The 20,426-nt window shown below is 41.3% G+C and overlaps 1 protein-coding gene across 6 annotated transcripts in view; it reads right to left on the bottom strand.

Moving 5' to 3' along the window:
* ATRN (attractin) overlaps positions 1-20,426 on the bottom strand; it is a 147,291-nt gene that overhangs the window by 15,849 nt on the left and 111,016 nt on the right. For 2 of the 6 annotated variants that reach the window (XM_081833132.1, XM_081833128.1), the window contains exons 25-26: positions 17,025-17,086; positions 488-566 (exon numbers count right to left, since the gene is read on the bottom strand). In XM_081833132.1, coding sequence (XP_081689258.1) covers positions 488-566; positions 17,025-17,086 — 141 coding nt within the window. Of the gene's footprint in view, positions 41-487; positions 567-10,795; positions 11,010-12,294; positions 13,198-13,401; positions 13,508-17,024; positions 17,087-20,426 lie in introns of those variants that run through there. The other 4 variants (XM_081833129.1, XR_014149144.1, XM_081833131.1 and 1 more) reach the window with 4 other exon arrangements.

Raw genomic sequence — 20,426 nt, 5'->3', positions numbered from 1 at the left:
TCATCTTGTTTCATTTTGATATGACTTTTGGAATGGAGCTCTGGAAATAAGTCAAGACTCATTAAAAAGTAAAACTCAAGCAAAAACTTAACTAGACACTGATTTATCTTTCTTTGAGTGATGAGACATTTCTGAGATGCTTAGCTGGTTGATTTTACTCTCATTCTCATGAAAAGCTCTGCTACTGAGCCCTCAGATCTCCCGCCTGAGTTAAGGACAGAGGGCTGGTAGAATGAGTAGAATGGGCAGCTATGGGTCAATGCTAAAGATTCCTTTTAGAAAGTTACAAGCATGTGGTACAGAACTCATTATACTTTATATAGACTAATCAAAATCTACTGACCATATTCTGCAGAATGGGCAGCATTAGTCCCCCCTTTGGTATGTCTATCAATGATCGCTAAGTAGCTAAAACTAACCTGCTCTGAGAAATAAAAAGGAAGAAGCTCTTAGAGGCATTCAGGAACCTTTATCCACTGAGGCTTACCTCTCTACGCCTGGAGGCCCAACAACTTTGTTTGATCTTCCAAACCACAGCAGCCACCAGGAGCAAAGAGAGGAAACAACTGTGAGAAAGGAAAGTACTGAGTTATTATCCCAGCCCCCAGAATCAGCACTGTCACCCACGCCTCAGGCCAGGCAGGGAGAGTCCCCCAAATCCCAACTCCAAGCACCTTTCTCATGACTCATCGCAACCATGTCCCGGTTCACAGGAAGTGAGTGTGAGAAGACTCTGATAAGCTGAGCTTCCTGATTGTTCTGTCCCCAAAGGCACTGGGAGAAAGCTCTGACCTGCCACCGGGCCGTTCATGAGAATGGCTCCTCGTGGCTTATCCCAAAGAAAAATAAATCTAGGACAATAATAACGAATGACAAGCATGCTATTTAATTGACTTAGCAAATCTTTACTGATAAAGTCTAAAAAAAATGAGAAAAGTTACTTATTAAAGTAACAACCAGCTTTTCATACGGAAGAGGTAGACCCAAGAGGAACTAAACGTATATATAATAACATATATTCAATTATATATATATATATTTTAAAGACTTTATTTATTTACTTGACAGAGAGAGACACAGTGAGAGAGGGAACACAAGCAAGGGGAGTTGGAGAGGGAGAAGGAGGCTTCCCACTGAGCAAGGAGCCCGATGCGGGGCTGGATCCCAGGACCCTGGGATCATGACCTGAGCCGAAGGCAGTCACTTAACGACTGAGCCACCCAGGCACCCCTATATTCAATTACATTTTTTTTTAAAGATTTTATTTATTTATTTGAAAGAGAGAGAATGAGAGACAGCATGAGGAGGAGGAAGGTCAGAGGGAGAAGCAGACTCCCTGCTGAGCAGGGAGCCCGATGCGGGACTCGATCCCGGGACTCCAGGATCATGACCTGAGCCGAAGGCAGTCGCTTAACCAACTGAGCCACCCAGGCGCCCTATTCAATTACATTTTTATAAAATAAATTCATATAATTTTTATAAAATCAAATGATCAACCTCAAACCAAACAACTTTCTTAAAAGTATTAGCAGAGAATAACTCCCACTGGTCTTGTAACTGCAAATGCTTTCAACATTCTCTCATCTGTAAACCAGGTGTGAATGGTTGGAAAGCTACCCTGACAGCAGAGAGCATGACTGACGTCTGTTATTGCAGACACGGGGCATTTGCAGCACCAGTCGGCTTCCAGAATGGCAGCCCAAGTGCACCCAAGTGCTGGTGGGAGGCAGGCCCTCAGGCTGGCTGGAGAGGGCGCTCTGAGGTGTGCGGATGACTGAACTTCCGCCCTCTCAAGGCTCCCACAGCCTACAGCTGCCCCAACATGAACGGGGTAAAGACATCTATCTCCACTGAATTCCCTGACTAAAGAGAAGGGGCTTGCCAGGGTCATCACTCAGGGGAGAGCCTTCAGTTCCTGTCTTGTTGGGCCTCTCAGCTGTCCTGACTCTCCTGCTCCTTCGGCCTCCCTGACGGCCTCCATTTTCCTTTTAATTACTACTTTAGAGACAGGTCCTGTTCTAGGCCCATAAAATACACTGAGGAACTGGACAAAAGACCACTGTTTTCATGGAGCTGACATTCCAACAGGTGGAGATAAAAAGTAAACAAAATAAACAAGCAAATTACAGAGCAAGTTAGAAGGTAGTAAATGCTACAGAAATAAAAAATAAAAAATAAATAAATAAATAAAAATGGTAAGGAAAAGGGGGTTCAGGAGTGCCACTAGCACTCTAAAGCAGAATGGTCAGAGCGAGTGCGCCTTACTTCTGGAGAAGGTGACATCTGAGCAAGGCTTGGAGGACGCGTGGGAGGTGGCTCAGGGGACGTCTACAGAAACACGCCCGGGCAATGGGCTCAGCTGGGCACAGCCAGAGGCAAGGAGGGACCTCAGGAGGCCAGCATGGCTGGAGTGGGGGCAGTGGGGTCACAGGTAAAGGCAGAGAGGTAAGCAGCAGACCATGGAAGGCCTGCAGGCACTATAAGGGTATTGGATTTTACTGAATGAGATGAAGAGCTAACTTAGGTATTTGAGCAGAGAAGTATCATGATTTCACTTATGCTGAGGAGACCTTTAGGGTAGCAAAGGCAGGAATAGGGAGACCACTAGTCTAGGAGAGATGATGTGGCTCAAGTCAGGGTGGTGGTAGCAGGGGTGTGAAAAGCACTTTGGAATCTGGACATAATTTGAAGGTTGAGACCACAGAATTTCCTGATGTGCTGGAGGTAGGGTATGGAACAGAGAATTCAGGGATTTTTGGCCTGAGGAACTTGCCATCAACCTTGACAGGGAAAGCTCTGGATGGAGTGGGTACAAGACAGCAGACCATATAAGACATGCTGAATTCTTAGCTATCTACCTAACCACCAAAGGGAGATGTTGTAGGCAGGTATCTGAGCCTGGAGGCTGGGTGCCAAGTCTGGCTTGGAGGTGGCATTTGGGAGTCATACGTATACACAGTTAACTCTTGAACAATGTGAGGGTTAGGGCTGCTGACCCTCCGCACAGTCGAAAATCATCCACATATAACTTTTGACTCCCCCAAAACTTACCTACTAATAGTCTACTGTTGACAGGAAGCCTTACTGATAATATGAACAGTTGATTAACTCATATTTTGTATGTTATATGTACTATATGCTATATTCTCACAGTAAAGTAAGGTAGAGAAAAGAAAATGTTATTAAGAAAATTATAAAGTGGTGCCTGGGTGGTACAATCGGTTAAGTGTCTGACTCTTGGTTTCAGCTCAGGTCGTGATCTCAGGGTGGTGAGATCGAGCCCCAGGTCAGGCTCTGAGCTCAGCACTAAGTCTGCTTGAGATTCTCTCTCTGCCCCTCCTGCTTGTGCTCTCTCTCAAATAAATAAATCTTTAAAAAAAAAAAAAAGGGAAAATCATAAGGAAAAGAAATTACATTTACTGTACTGTATTTATTGAAAAAAATCCACGTAGAAGTGGACCTGCTGAAAAGACCTGTGTTGTTAAGGGTCAATGGTGTCTTGTATTTGAAGTAATAAATCTGGGTGAGGTCACCTAGGGAGTGAATACAAATATAGAAGAATGTCCTGGGGAGTACACCCCACCACTGAGAAGTTGGGGAGAACAGGAAGAAGCAGTAAAGGAGTCTGAGAAGAGTAATCTGTCTTTCTTGGTTTCCACTCATAATCTTGCTTTTTGTTATTTTTATTCTAATAGAAACACAAGGAGGCAGCAAACCCACATGGAAGGGCAAGGAGGGAATGAGAATAGCTTCTACGTCGGTCAAGACGCTACTGATGCAGTTGAGTTACAGGGCTGTCCTCAGAGGCGAGCACCTTGGTGCCACTCAGAGGCCTCTCCTGGGACTACCCTCAATCCAGAGGTATAAAACAGTGCAGCTCAGAAGGTCTGTGTCCCCTTCCCCCCCGGCCTACGTGGGGCTTCCATCTTCAATGCAGACTTCTTAAAAACAGCAATAACCCAGTTCCTTCCACGGGTTCCAGCTTTTCTAAGAAGTGACATAAACATATACTAACACATAGTGATTGTCCCTCAAAGCTGATTATGTGTATGATTTTTCCTAGGCTAATACAACAACAAAAAACATTCAAGTTATTTCAAAAAAGGTGGCACTCACTGATTTACCTCCCTTCTTTTCTTCCTACCACTAATTTGGGTACAGGTAGCGCTGTAACTCAGTGTTCACCCTACTGCAGTCCCTCTTGTCAACAGTTTTCTAGATTTTTCTATGTAAATGTAATTTAAAGAAACATTAAACCACGAAAATTTTCAAACATACACACACGTAGAGGGAATGATCTAGTGAATTCCTATGTCCATTACTTAGCCTTGACAATTATTAACATTTTGCCAATGTCATTCAAAGATCATCAAAGAAGTGTATTCCTCTCTTTCAAAACTAGGCCACTAGCTCCAGGCTAAGGGTCTCTCACTTCCTGTCAGCTCTGTACCTGAAGAGAAAACAAGAATCCTTTCACCTTTTTGTTCTAAACCTGTTCCTCCTTTCAAAGGCTTGTACTTTCCTGAGACTACTCTCAAAAAATCCATGCCTTGATTCTAAGTTTTTCTTTCTACCTTTCGTCTATGTCTTTTGAAAACTCCCAATTTGTGTGAGAGCTCAGTGTTTGGGACATCTGTTTCTCACCAGCTTAACTGTAATTGTGCAGTTAGAATGACATTTTTGAGAGTGTCCTGAATTCTCCCTCCAGAGGGCAAGACTATTAATTAATGGTTATCGTTTCCTGCTCTCACAAATCTGGCTTTTCTAAAACTATGTTTATGCATTTTCTTGGCCTGGCCTTGAACACAGAGATACCACTGCCTCTTCCCAAGTTGCTGTGATTTGCACTTCACCATTCTGGTCAGAATTAGATCCAGAGTGGCAGGAACCCATAATCACTTCTATCTTCTGGAATATGAAATGGACTTGTCAAAATGTCTGCTGTCAGTGTGGCAAGGGTCTAACAGAAGTTCAAATAATTAATTTTTACAAGAACATTCTATCTCGCCTATAACAGAAATTCCCATTACATGCCCTCCTTTTGGCCAGGTGACGTGACATCACCTATTTCTCCTTTTTATTCTCACTCAGACATTGCCCTCTAAGGCAACTGTGACCTCAGCCACAAAGACGTCCACAGAGTGTTAGTCCCTCTTACTACTACCAGTTGTCCTCACCACTCTAGCATATCACTCCCAGATACAAAGCCCTTTCACATACATGACCTCACCTGATTCTCACAGCAAGCAAGCGAGTGGGTCTTATTATTTCCCTCTTCGTTTGCAAGGCTCCTACCGGAGTCTAGAGTAGCATCTCGTTAAGACACAAAGAGGGCTTAATGGATTTGTCAGAGTCTAGAATTTACTTCACTATGCCTGAGTCTGGAAGTTCTCTAACTCACCTCACACTGATTTTCTCACTTGAATCACTGAGTGCCCTGCCCCTACCACCCCACTCTAATTCTCTTTTCTGTGTTATCTCAGCTATTCTTCAGAGTGCTGCTTAGGATTGTCTGGATACCTTTCTTCTCCCCTTATTTTTACTTAGATCCTTTGGGACCTGGTTAACTTGCTTGGGGAAAATATTTTGTTCCTCATGCTCATAAAAAGGACTCTTCTCTCAGTTAAAAGATCATCATCATTCTTAGTTCTTAAACAAAATCCGGGGCGGCGTGGGGGGGAAGCTCTGGATTCTTTTCCAAAGGTTCCACCTTCAAAAGGAAGAAGTGACAAAAACACCATTTGTCCTTGTTTACTACACAAGATTCCATGCTCCCAGTCCATTCTGATGGTGCCATTCAGTCTTCCACCAGTCAGCAGAAGGGACTACTCCTCACTGGGCTGGTGCTTGGCAGCAGGGGTATCTCATTCTGTATGCACGTTCCAAGAACATACAGAACACCTGCTAATTGGAGCTACCGAATCAGCATGCACCCTCTACATCCCCATGAAAGTGTGCCATCGACTAGCACCACTAACTCTTCCCACAGAGGCTGGTGCCTCCCGTTCCTCGAGACTCAGCCCTTCTCCTGAAGGTCTAGTTTACTTTCCACATATATTTGCACATGACTGTGTGCTAGGTGCTGGAGGTCTGTGTGTCTATAGGGATGCCCAAAAGACCTGCTCTCTTGAAGCTTAGAGTCTAACTGTGGGCACAGATAGGAAGCAAGGAAAAAACTGTGAGAAGCACCATGATGAAAACTAATACGGTTCTCTGGGAGAGAACAAGGGAAGACCAGTTAGTTTGGGGGTTCTGGGATGAAATCTTGGAGGAAGTGATACTGGGCCAAGGATGAAGGATGAGTGTGGTATAATTAAAAAATAAAAAGTTTGGTCTTTGTCCTGAGTTCCTGGTACAGAGCTCCTAAAATTCTTAAAATTTCCTGAGTGACAGGAGTGTCGCCCTCCCCACTTTTTTACACAAATGTTCACAACAGCTTTATTTATAATAGCCCAAAACTGGTAACAGCCCAAATGTCCATCTCCATCAAGAAGTGAAGAAATAAATTGTGGTTGATCTTTACATAGAATATCACTCAGTATTAAAAAGGAATGAGCTATTTTAAAATTGGATTAAAAAATTTATATCTTTGGGCGCCTGGGTGGCTCAGTTGGTTAAGCGACTGCCTTCGGCTCAGGTCATGATCCTGGAGTCCCGGGATCGAGTCCCATATCGGGCTTGCTCGGCAGGGGGTCTGCTTCTCCCTCTGACCCTCCCCCCTCTCATGTGCTCTCTCTCTCTCAAATAAATAAAATCTTAAAAAAAAAATATTATCTTTAATAGTTTTTTGTACAAAGTAATTTTATATAAAGAAAGGTATAATTTAAAAAATGACAGGGCCTCTGGGTCTGAATGAGCTTTTTTTTTTTTAAATAACAGATTTATTGAGATGCAATTCAGGAGTGTCCTTTGTGTGCTAGTGAATGACTCATGGGAGGGAGGGACCCAAATAGCTTCAGGAAGGAGGCTGGTCACCAGAAAAACCAACCACATGATTAGAGAGTTAGAATGTTCAGAACCCTGCCCCATCCCCCAACCTGAGGGGAGGGGAAAGGGCTGGAGATTGAGTTCGTTAGTCACGCCTATGTAATGAAACCTTGAAAGAAACAAGGAGCCGAGAGGTTTGAGGGAGCATCTGGGTTGAACACATCCATGTGCTGGGAGGGTGGCACACCTGGACAGTGTCGAAGCTCTGTGCTCTCCACCCACCCCCACACCCTGCCTTATGCACCTGTTCCATTTGGCTGTTCCTGAGTTATATTCTTTATAATAAAACTGTAATTTTAAGTACTGTGCTTTTCTGAGTTCTGTGAGTCATTCTGGCAAACTCTCAAAGCTGAGGAGGGTCACGGGAACCCTCAAATTTGTAGCTGGCCAGGCAGAAGTGTGTGTAGCCTGGGGACCCACTGGTGGTTGACATCTGAAGTGGGGGCAGCCCCATCAGGCAGAGCCCTTAACCTGTGGGGTCTCCAGGTAGCGTCAGAACTAAACTGAACTGGAAGACAACCAGTTGGTGTCAGAGAATTGGATGTTGTTTGGAAAAAACAATCAATGAGTAGAAGTATACAGACGAAGGGTAAGGAGAAGAAAGAAGGAAAGCATTTTCCAGAAAAAAGGATAAGCGTGTGTAAATGGGAAAGAGCCTGGCGCTTTTGAGAAGATAGCTCATGTGGCGGGAATGCAGAGGAGTAGCATAAGATGAATATGGAGGGGTGAGCAAAGGTCAGTTCACCTTGGTTTTTATTTTGGAGACAATGAAAAGCCACTGAGTATGAGATAAGGGAACAGAGGAAGATGAATTCATTTTCAAGGTCTCTTCTGGACTTTATGTGAATTGTAGAGGAGCTCTGACTGCTGGGGTGGGGTGGGGGGGTGCCTGCTGTGTGGAAGAGAGGTGGCAGGGTGACGCTGCAGTCAGTGATGTGGGGAAACCCGCTTCTGCACGTATTGTGCTGCAGATGGGATGGCAGAGTTCAACCGGGAATACAGAATGAGAAGATGACCAGGGTCGAGCTCTGGAAGAACATCAACAGCGAGAGACTGACCAGAAAAGTTCAACAGAAGAGTGGCCTCAGGGCAGTCTGGGGTCAGAGAAGGCCAGAAGAGGGTCAGTGATGGGTGGTCAGTTGCTTGATACTGTTGAGAATCCAAAAAATGAGAACTGAAAAGTATCTTTTGGATTTGGCAATACAGATGTTCTTGCTGCCCGCCACACACAAAACAATTCAGGTGGGGTGTGGGGATGGAAGTCAGATTTGAGAGGGCTGAAAAGCAAAAAGGTCTCCAACACAAGGATTTTTAAGGTAGTGCAAATACTTGGTACGATATTACGATGCTGGATTCATGTCATTATATATTTCTCCAAACCCACAGAATATAGAGTGAACCCTAAGGTCAACTCTGGACTTTGGATGATTATGATGTTCAATGTAGGCTCATCCTTTGTAGAAAACGTACAATTCTGGGGCGCGATGTTGGTAACGGGAGGCTGTGCATGTGTGAGGGCAGGGAAATGGGAAATCTCTGTACCTTCCTCTCAATTTTGTTGTAAACCTAAAAGTGCTTTGAACAAAGCTATCTAAAAATTTAAACAAACAAAACAAAACAAAATAAAATAAAACCAAACGTGCTCCAAGCCCACAGCCAATGGACACAAGGAGGGAAGGGAACTGCCAGAGTGAACAAGGGGAGCCAGAGTGGCCACACCGGATGGCTTTGTCCCCCTTCTCTGTCCGTGCTGAGCAACGGCAGACAGCAGCTAAGGCAGTGAGCCCTGGGCCTGGGGCCAGGGAGGCCAGACAGGATGGAGGCTCTCTCATTCAGAAGACAAACAGTACAGCCCACCCAGCAGCACAGTCTGCCCCTACCCCACACTCACTGGAGGCTGTGACACACGGAAACAGCATCCACACACAGGCAAGCGGCAACCTTCAAACCAGCACTGTGAAAGACTGGAATCAAACAACAAGACCCAAACATCCGAGGAGAGTTAGTAACAACAGCACAAAATAAGACATAAATAAAATATAAAAAAATAAAAAATAAAATAAAATATTAATTAATCTCACAAAGGAATACGAAAGGAAACTGCATTCATAAAACGGACACAGGTTATAAGGAAAAACATACTAGAAGTAAAATGCAAACATTAAAATTAAAAAAATATCTTATCAGATGGGCTCAACAAAGGAAAGAGACCCAATTTTGGATTAAATTAATGAGCTGGAAAATACTGCTGCGGAGCTCATCTAGAACACAGAACAAAAGAAAAATGAAAGAACAGGTGGGTTCAGTTAAGGAATATAAAGGACAGATCCAGAATCTCCTTCACTAATGGAACAGAGAATTCTAGAATTCAAGCAAAAGAATAGAAGGAAACAAAGAGACAGAAGACAATGTTGCAAAGCTCAAGACTCCAGTCTTCAGACTGACCGCCCTCCTTAACCCCCAGGATCAATTTCTTTCTCAGGTCCTTTCTGAATTACTCCTACAGTCCTGCACAACAAAGACATCCAACAAAGGGGAAGATGTGGGACACATAAGATGGTGCAAGAAAAAAAAAAAGGTAAAACTTTTAAAAATTGTTCCTATATAATATAAAGGAATCACAATCTAGAATTTAAATCCCAGATAACCGCTATGTTGGAGGTCACTGGACGGCTGTGGGGGAATGACTCTTAGAGCCTAACTTAAAGCAGCCAGCTCTTGTCGGAAGTGGAATCATGAAGCTGCCAGGAGCTGAGGCCACGTTCCCATCCCCTAGGCGGTTACATGATCTTCTTTCCCATCTGACCTCCTATGCGTTAGCTTGCATGTGGATGGATGTAATACGGCCCCAGGCCCTGAATTCACACAACTTTCGGCTAATGCTGGGTTTCTCAATGCCAAATGAACATAAGAATCACTAGAGGGGGCGCCTGGGTGGCTCAGTCAGTTGAGTATCTGCCTTTGGCTCAGATCATGGTCTCAGGGTCCTGGGATCAAGCGCCTTGTCAGGCTCTCTGCTCAGCGGGGAGTCCGCTTCTCCCTCTCCTTCTGCCTCTGTGCTCTCTCTCTCTCAAATAAATAAATAAATCTTAAAAAAAAAAATCATTAGAGAGCCTTTAAAATATCACAAGAATCAGGTCCCCTAGGAGACCAATGAAATGGGCATCCCCGGGGCCTGGGGCCCAGGCTGCTCTTGCTTCTTTTTAAGCTTCCCAGGGAGTTTCACGGAACAGCCGGGGCTGTGAGACATGAGGTAACCGTTTCAGGCTCTCAAACCCAATTTAAAACTTGTAGGAGAGGCTTCTAATGGGGCCTGTTCATCTTCGCATGTCAAACTGTAGGTTCATCTATGTCTGAGCAGACTGCTGAATAATTGCATTAAAGGGGGATTAAGTGCTATAATAAGAACATGCGTAGGGCAGAGTTCCAAAAGGGATGGATTTTGGAGTGAATGTGTCAGGAGAAGACTTCATGGAGTAGGCAATTGGGTTGGGTTCTGAAGGGGTACGCCTCTGACAGGTCAGCAGGATTGGGTCAGTATCTTTGGGGCAAATGCAGAGGAGAATCAGGTTAGTCCACCACCCCTCCAGGCCCTGCAGCTCACGTGGGCAACAAGGAAGGACATGACGGCTATCTTGGGGGGGCTCATAATCTGGTGGGAGTCACAGGGCAAAGATTCACTGAATACCGAATCTGCAAGAATACAGAATGATGCTTTGGCCCCACTCTGGGAGAACCATGGAAGGTGGCTCATGTCAGTGACTCCTGGCTGCCCGGCACAAAGCAGAATAAAAAACTGCCGGAGGGGTGGGAAGAGATCTTGGGATTTTAATTTTTTTCCGTGGTAACATCAGAGAGGGCAGTTTCCTTTTGGAATCTAGACTTCTGTGGAATGAAGAGATTTTCTTGTGAATGGGAAGTCATTTCACGAAAGTGCCAGCACTCCATATTGCTGGCACTGCCTCATTTGGGACGGAGGTTCTGTGATGCCCACTCAGCTCCAATGAGCTACGCTGAGCATTCTGTGAAGAAGGGAAAGACAGAGTGAGTTCCTGCCCTAGTGGATGGTGTGGCCTTGGAGCTGAAGTAATTAATATCTTGACCTAATTCACTGACAAGTTTCTGAAGGATATAGTAAAGCTATACCCAAACAGATTCCAGATGGACACAGGAACACCTAAACACGAAGAGACAACAGGGAAAATACCCATGAAGAAAACGGGGAGGGACTGAGAGACCTGCTTGATGGAAAATACCATAAATGGGGGTCGAAGACAAACAAGTGAACACACACATCTGTTAGTAGTTGCAAAACAAAACAAAGTTCTAAATTTCAGCAAGAAAAAGGCAAATATCCCAAAAGAAATATGAACAAAAGGATAGGGACCGGTAATTCAAAACAAGAACTGTAAGAGATCAGTAATCATAATTAAAGAAATCCAAATTTAGGATACCAGTGATACCTCCCAGACTGACGAAATTAAAAATAATGACAATTTCTCAGGTTGCTGAGAACTAATAAGAGAAACAGGCAGAAATAATAAGAGAAATTATATTTATTCCTGCTGTAGGAGTATAAATTCACACAACTGTTCTGAGAGGCCATAGCAGTGTTTTTGCATTTTGATATAGCAATTATAGGACAAAAAAACTATCCCAGAGAGATCATCACAGAAAAATGTAAAGGCATATATAACAAAAATTGAAGACAATCTAAGAGTCAGTCAAAAGAGGAATGGTTAAATAAAATGTGGTACTCATACTTTGAAAAAAGCTGTTTAAAAATGAAGTGAATCCCCACATGGGAAAAGTTAACCACAGAACACTAAGTGAAAAAACAAGTTCTAGGACAACATGTAAGGAGGGAACGCATTTTATAAACCAAAGAATCAGAAAAACCATAACTTGCGTGCAGTGTATATACACAGAGAAAAAACTGTGGAAACACAAACATCAAAATATTAACCCTGGTAATTTCTAAATAGTAGGATTAGGGGAAGTTTGAGTTTTAGTTTTTACATTGTTTGAAGATTTACTATGAACATAAACTACACTTCTGGTACTTTATAATAAGAGAATTATCTTTATGCTGATTTTCTACTTTAAAAAGTCTGAATGAGGACTTACTATTTTGTTTTCAAATACACGGGATTAGTTTGGCATTATTTTATCATATCTTTTTATGTTGTCCCTACAAAACTTTCCCTTTACTTTAAGCATTGTTGTTCAACAGAAATTTAATGTGAGCCATACATGTAATTTTAAAAGTTCTAGCAGCCACATTAAAAAAAAAAGAAACAGGTGAAATTAATTTTAATGTTTTATTTAACCCAAGATTGCCAAAACATCATTTGAACATGTGACCAATATAAAAAAGATTGAGATATCTTACATTCTAATATTCTACTAAGTCTTCAAAATCCAGTCTATATTTTATACTAATAAGCACATCTCAATGCGAACACAATTTTTATCAGAAACTATTTGATCTGTATTTAAATTTCATAAAATTCACATTTGAAAAAGCAGAGTTACATATCCAGGTTGTTCTAAACACACAAGTTCTCTGGTAACTGAATCAAGTAGTTTTAAAATGTGTATTTAAATTAGTTTTAAATTATATTTAAATTAGTTAAATTAGACAAAGTGAAAAATTCAGTTTCTTGGTCATACTAGCTACATTTTAAGTGCTCACAAGCTACATGTGACTAGTGGCTATTAAGTCTATACCGATCTTTTAGCTTCTTGTTTATAACGGTCTACTTTTTATTTCTATTTAGTTTTTCATCACTTCAAACAAATCTGAGACTTTTAAACTTTTATCTGTTTCCTTGGTTATGTACATATTCCACTGGTTAATCTGATTTTGTGCAGTGCCACACTGATCACTGTAGCTTGACGAAGTGTTTACTATCTGGGAGGACCAGCCGACGGTCTCCCCACCCTCTCCATTTTTTCTTGGTAACTCTTTCTTGATCTTGTTATCCTGTAATTTCGAAAAATCTTATCACTGAAGTAACACAAACATGTAAATTTCATTTTTGTTAGTGAAATCTAGAAATGTAATTGATTTTTTCCCCTAGAAACACTGAATGCTTTTATCAGATTTTCTCTCCCTTCAAGACTGGAGGGATGCAACAGTTACTTCTTGGTGGAGATGTCTTCATTATCCAGAAACTAAAGGCTACAGTTTACAGCAGGCAGAAATGGGTCCATCAGGATGTGGCTGAATCTTTTTTTTTTTTTTTTTTTAATTTTATTTATTTATTTTAGAGAGAGAGCACAAGAGGGGGGAGTGGGAGAGGGAGAAGCAGACTCCCTGCTGAGCAGGGAGCCCGATGCGGGACTCGATCCCGGGACTCCAGGATCATGACCTGAGCCGAAAGCAGTCGCCTAACCAACTGAGCCACCCAGGCGCCCCAGGATGTGGCTGAATCTTGACGCGAGGCCATCTGCTCCCCGGCATCACTTAGGAAGGGATTTCTTTCATGGTCGAAAGGGGAGGGCACCTAATGGCTCACTATGGGAAATACAATTATGTGGTTTTCATGCCACTATCTGCCTTTACCAATAAGAGCTGCAAAAGATGTATGCCTCCGAACGACAAAGAGCTTTTTAATATTGCCCTTGTGTCTAGCAACTTTGCTGAATTCACCTGTCAATTCTAGTATTTTTCCTGCAGATTCTTTTGAATTCCTAGAAATACAATCATATTGTAAGTGTGATGATTTTCTTCTTTTCCAATTCTTATGTATTTTATTTTTCTTGTCTTACTGTATTGGCTAGAACCTTTGTCACAATGTTGAATGAAGTGACTGATAGAATCTTTTTTTTTTTCTTTTTAAGTAGGCTCCATGACCCATGTGGGGCTTCAACGCACCATCTTGAGATCAAGATTGGCATGATCCACTGACTGAGCCAGCCAGGAGCCCCTGACAGAATCTTTGTCTTGTTCCCAAACTCAAAGGGAAAGTTTGTAACATTTTACCATTAAGAATGTGGTTTGCTGTTGGCTTTATATATTGGTCCTTTATCAGATTTAAAGAAGCTTCTTTCTATTCCGAGTTTCCTAGGAATTTTTTAATGAATGATATCAAATTTCATCAAAGGCTTTTCCTCACTGATTAAGATGATCACATTATTCTCTTATTATGCAATTAATGTTAATTACACAGATTGATTTTCTGGTGCTAAATCAATTTTGCAATTCCTGGAATGAACCCAACTGGGTCATGATATATTTGCCTTTTTACATTACTGGTGGATTTTTGCTTCTCCATTCATAAGTGAGACTGGCTTGTAAATTCCATTCTCATAATATTCTTGTCAGGTTGTGCTAAGTTCATAAAATGAACTGGGATGTATTTCTTTCTTTTTTGTTCTCTAGAAGATTTGGTTACTATTGATATTATCTTTCTTAAAAGATTATAAGCCGCCTGGGCCTAGAGTTATCTTTGTGGGAAAATTTTAAGTTACGTATTGTTTTTAAACAGATATAGGGCTATTCAATATTCACGTTCCTATTCTGTATCAGTTTCCGTAAGTAGTATATATTCTTTGTTTTTCTAATTGTCCATTCCATCTGTTCCACTTCCAAAATTATTTGCAGAAAGTTGCTCATAAAATATTCTTATGGAGGAAAAAATTGTCTACAGGATTTGGAGTAATGCCTCCTTTTACATTTCTGATATTATTTATACCTTCTCTCTTTTTTCCTTGGTCAATCTTGCCAGGGTTTATTAATATTATTCTTATTCTTTTCAAAGATCCAACTTTGTGGTTCTTTTAATCCTCTCTACTGTACTTCCTCCCCTATATGATTAATTTTACTCATATATAATGCTTCCTTCTACTTTCTTTAGATTTAACTGGTAGTTCTTTTTTCTGAGTTACTGAGAAAGGTGTTCTTTTGTTTTTTTTTTTTCCCTTTTCCAATTTTGCTTTTATAAAACAGTGATCCTCAACCTTAGCTGCATGTCACAATCACCTGGGGAGCTTTCAAATGCTTGAGTCCCATCCCCAGAGATTCTGATGTGACTGGTCTGGGATGTGGCGTGGGCATCAAAAGCTTTCCAAGTGATTCTACTGTGCAGCTACAGTTGAGAACCACAGATTTAAAGCCATACCCTCTAAGTACAACTTCAACTGTATCCTGTAAGTTTTTAATTTTTCTCAATCATTCAAACTGTTTTAAAATTTCTGCAGTGGGGGCGCCTGGGTGGCTCAGTTGTTAAGCGTCTGCCTTCGGCTCAGGTCATGATCCCAGGGTCCTGGGATCGAGCCCCACATCGGGCTCCCTGCTCCTCGGGAAGCCTGCTTCTCCCTCTCCCACTCCCCCTGCTTGTGTTCCCTCTCTCGCTGTGTCTCTGTCAAATAAATAAATAAAATCTTAAAAAAAAAATAAAATTTCTGCAGTGATTGTATGTAAATTTTTTAAATGGGCTAATCCAATATATGGTTTTAGAAATCAAATAAATAGTTACTTTGGGGAAGAAGAGGGTTGTGATTGATGAAACACATGGGAGCTTCTGAAGTGCGTGTTCAATTTGTGATAACTCACTGAGCTTATTTTATAACTGTTTCTGTAATTTTATAGTAAACTTCAATATAATTTTTTAAGAGAGAAATAGATCTCATACACGGAGTGGGAATTATAACGGCAATAACCTTCTCAATATTAATACTAGAAGCTAGAAGAAACAGCATAATGCCTTCTCAATTCTAATGGAAAATGATTTCCAAACTAGAATTCTGTATGCAACCTTTTGATCAAATGGGAGGGTAAAAATTAAAACATTTTCAGACAAAGAAGGTTACAGAAAAGTTACCTCCCCTGCCCGTTTTCTCAAAAATCTTCCTGGAGAATGTGCCCACTTAAAAAGAGGAAATAAACGGGGAGATGAAAACACAAGATCTTATATTTAATATCTTATATTTCAATATAAGAGGATGGCAAGAGAAATTCCCAAGTTGACAGTCATGCAGCTGGCCTTAAAATTAGTGCACCTGGGAGCAGCAGGCTGGAGGGTTCTAGATGCAGAAATCCAAGGGAAACTAAAACCAGAAGAGCGCCTGCTTGTATTTGACCACAGACAGATTTTTCACTTCTGTCAGAGTACAGGGAAAATCGGGTAGCCTCTCAGAAAAACCAAACAATTAGAAAACCAAAATTAGGGTACGAAAGGAGTGATTACTCCATCCAAAAAATGGGGAAGTACAATCATTGTTCAACTCAGCTGTGAATGGGGGTTTTACAGTTAGAACAACATAAACAGGGAGCACTGATTTAGGCAAGCACTGTGATGTAACTCTATGACACGAGGGGGAAGGAAGGGGATTTTGTCTGCACTCTGGTGTGTGGGGAGCTGTGGATGAGGTTACATGAGATAATAAATCCTCATCTACAGTGGGACATCCAAAGAGAAACTGAACTGAAAAATCAAGAAATAGTATAAGCACAGAGAAGTGAAAAATAGCTAAAACAATTTAAACTCGGGGGAAGTGAAGGATGGGAAGGTGTGGAGCAGGATGCTGCTACTTTCTCTTATGAGCCCTGGAGTATGTGTCTTTTTCAATTATGTGTCTACAGTATTTTCATAAAAATAAAATTAAACTTAAAAAAGGTATAAAAAGAAAAGAATCCCAAGAGCCTACCAAGTCACTTTTAGCTTTAAAACTCTGGATAATCACCGGAATCATCCCTGAACAAAAGGAAGCATATCTGTAGCACAGATTAGTAATCATTATTAAGTACTGTTTCAACCCCGAATTCTCCCCCATATGAAGGGCCAAATTATCTACATTTTAGTACAGAGTACATGAAAAGCTGGAGCGTATAAAGCAGATGTTTTCATTTATCAGGTTAGGCTGAATTTACATTATTGCAACTGACGTGTAACTTTTCAGAAAGGTCTATGAAGTTAGTTTGATCTCTTGTACCAACACAGGATTACTCAATTATCTTCTATGCGTTGATAATTAATGGGATTAAGTACCCGAATCAATAGGGAAGGTATGGTTTGTAGAAGTGAAATTACCTGAAGAAAGTCACGAAGAACTGTACCAGGTCCATAAAATTGCTGTGCTGGGAGAAGGCGATCTGTGAGGGAGAAACAGGGAGTGTGAGGAGGGAGGCTACACAGGAGCACCGGCAAACTCGGCCTTCTCAGTTCAAGAGACACACTTGAAATGTTCAAGGAGAGATTAATGAAATTGTTTTTCTTGAGGAAAAGTGGCTTATCCCTTTAGTTTCTTTCCTGGCTTAACCGCCAATCCAAAAGTAATATCATGAGCCTTCAACACGAACTCCTAGAGTGCCCACCTCTCTGCTCTTGACATCAGATCTAAGTTCTTTTAGTGTGACCTTGAAGACTTCCCAGATTCCCAATGTGAAAACCCCAATGCCAGGCAAGCCAGGTCGCTCGCTACGTCCTTGGGCCTTCCTCTGGACAAAATGCTCTCCCTGTTTGCTTCAAGCTGGAATTCCTGGATCTGCCTTGAGGCAGGGAGTCTCATCTGTGCCCTTCATCCCTTTGATACTTACATGCTCAGTGAATATTCACTTCAGGATAGTATCCTTTTTTTTTTTTTTTAACTGTATCTCAAATTTTACTACATTGAGTATCATCTGATAGTCAATATAACACCAGTTGGAACATAAATAATTTTATCACACAATTAATAGTTTTTATGCCAAGAATATAAAAAATCCCTTATGTAGTTCATCTAAGACACCACTGACTGAAACAGGCATTATATGATATACTATCAAGAAAAAACACTGCCAATTATACTGACAAAATATGTTAAAAATCATTGACCGTAAGATGCATCGTGATTTCAGAGATATCAGAACATGAAAAAAATGAGCATGTCAGGATTTATTACTAAGTGTGATAACTGTGTTGTTATTATTATCTATAATACTCATAGTATTAGCCAGATGTTACGGCATATTCCCTGCTTTTTTAAAGGGAACAGAGCCCTCCTTGGGGAGACAATGGTACCATAACTAAAACAATTATTGAGTAAGGCAATGGTTGCTCCATACAATAATTATGACAAAAATCAGAGAAGTAAATGATTAGCCGCTTCTTTTTCTAATCTCACCCAACTCCCTATCTTTGTCAGGCAGCAGCTCCCATCCTATGGTAATGCAAGAGAAGTGCGAGACCCAGGCCCCGGCACTGGGACAATTCAATGCTTTGTGTTCTTTTTATGGCCAGACTCAAAGAGGCAGAAGAGGTTTCCAGTGTCTGCCTTTTTTGATGGTCTTATTTTTCTTCTGATGTTCCACAAATAAAGTCCCAATACTACTTATTCAGGCCTTAGGACATTATGGGGCATAGAATTTGCCGTTCTTGTGTCTCTCTAGTGCCCATTTAGAATCAGAAATACAAAGATACATAGACTTTATGCCATAGGTAAGGAGAAACCCACATTCTTTGCTTTTCCTTACTTTTTTAGAGTAACTAGTCACAAATAAGACTCCTTGAGAATACTACAGCCACCGTCCTTGCGTAAAGCTTTTTAATAAGACTGGAGAAGGACAATTATTTAAAGAAGGTTATTCGATCTTGAGGAATGACGATTCCAGGTTACAACACATAAAGAATGAGAAGGAAACAGATTCTAGTCCATCCAATTCTGTTTGTAGATTTTAATCTTTTCAAGCATTAGTATGTCCTCAGTGTTTAGACTTAAACAGATCCTGAGATGCTTTTACTCACTTTCAGGTGCCACAAAGTATGGATGTTAATTGTACCCTCCGAGACTACCAGGGGTCTGTGTGTGCTGTGCCACGTAACACTCCCGCAGTACTGGGATCACAACCATTAGCCTGACTTCTTGCTGACACAGGGCCACACCACGTTCATGTCTAATTCAAAACCACAACGAACCAACAGAAACTGGCTGCCAGGGTGGCTGCTACCCAAGACTCACATTACTCTAAAAGGGGATTTCTTTTGTTAAATGTTATTCATCCAAGTCTCCACGGTTACAAGGTTTTGTAGGGAAGCAAAAGTCCTAACAGAAAAATGTTTATGAATAGACTGACCACTTAGAAACGTCTAGTCTTGTTCAACACCTCACCCACCATGTCAGTTGATTAATCTTTGACTGACAGGCTGATGAGCTTATTGTCCAAACTGTGAACTTTTTTCTTTTTTTTTTTTAAGATTTTATTTATTCATTTGACAAAGAGAGCACAAGCAAGGGGAGTGGCAGGCAGAGGGAGAGGGAGAAGCGGGCTCCCCCCCTCCCCCGCCCAGCAGGGAGCCCGATGTGAGATGCGGGACTCGATCCCAGGACCCTGTGATCATGACCTGAGCCGAAGGCAGACGCTTAACTGACGGAGCCACCCAGGCGCCCCTGAATTTCATTTTTCAAGACAATATTTTGATCAGCCCTTTCTTTCATGATTTATTATAAAATAAACATTAAAACAGACATTGAAGTGTTTATGGCTTTTCTGACACTGAAGATAATGGGGACTTCCTATAGTAAGATATACTTATTGCAAAGAAGAAAATGTCATTACAGACAGTAGGTATCACTCCCCACACTCCAGCAAACCTAGAATTTATGTCCCCTTACATAACCTGCTTCTGCCTTACTTTCAGTAATAAGTTTGATTAAAGTGTGCTTGCCCAGAAATAGGGAAAGGGTGGGGCACGATATATTTTTTTCTAGCAAGGCTTTGACAGGCTACTTGACTTTATGCCATTGAATAATTTCGATTTTAAAAAAGATAAATTTAAAAAGATATGGGTTGGGGGACGCCTGGGTGGCTCAGTCGGTTAAGCGTCTGCCTTCAGCTCAGGTTATGATCCCAGGGTCCTGGGATCGAGTCCCGCATCGGGCTCCCTGCTCTGCGGGGAGCCTGCTTCTCCCTCTGCCTCTGCCTCTCTATCTCTCATGAATAAATAAATAAAATCTTAAAAAAAAAAAAAGATATGGGCTGCATTGAGTTGATCTTGTATTTAACTTACTATTCCCCGTTTTGTTTTTTTTTTACAGTGTCCTATACTTACTCCTACAAAGTATGTGCAAAATTTCACCACACTGAAAAACAGATTCTGTAGAACACAAGTGGCCATGATCCATGCCTCATTTACAGTATTAAGCCCACCAGGTCCATTATATTTTATTTTTATTTTTACACTACATTAAAAACTAATGATGCACTATATGCTGGCTAACTGAACATAATAAAGAAAATATGTGAAGTCTTTGTATATTCACTATACATCAATAAAATGGAAAAAAAAAGAAAAAGAAAAAAACCCAATGCTAATACTTCACATACCAAAAAATAACAGTAATAATAATTCAAATCAACCACGGTGTGGGGGAGCCCAAAATGGAATAAAAATAACAAGAAATGAATTTAACTCTTTTAGTAATAAACAACAAAACCAGCCACACCAGAGGAGTGG

Source organism: Leptonychotes weddellii, chromosome 10 (assembly GCF_054177405.1).
Source record: "Leptonychotes weddellii isolate Sample4059 chromosome 10, ASM5417740v2, whole genome shotgun sequence".
In the NCBI taxonomy this organism is placed as follows: domain Eukaryota; kingdom Metazoa; phylum Chordata; class Mammalia; order Carnivora; family Phocidae; genus Leptonychotes; species Leptonychotes weddellii.
The sequence above is the reverse complement of the archived record's forward strand: the minus strand, read 5'-3'. Positions and strand labels throughout refer to the sequence as shown.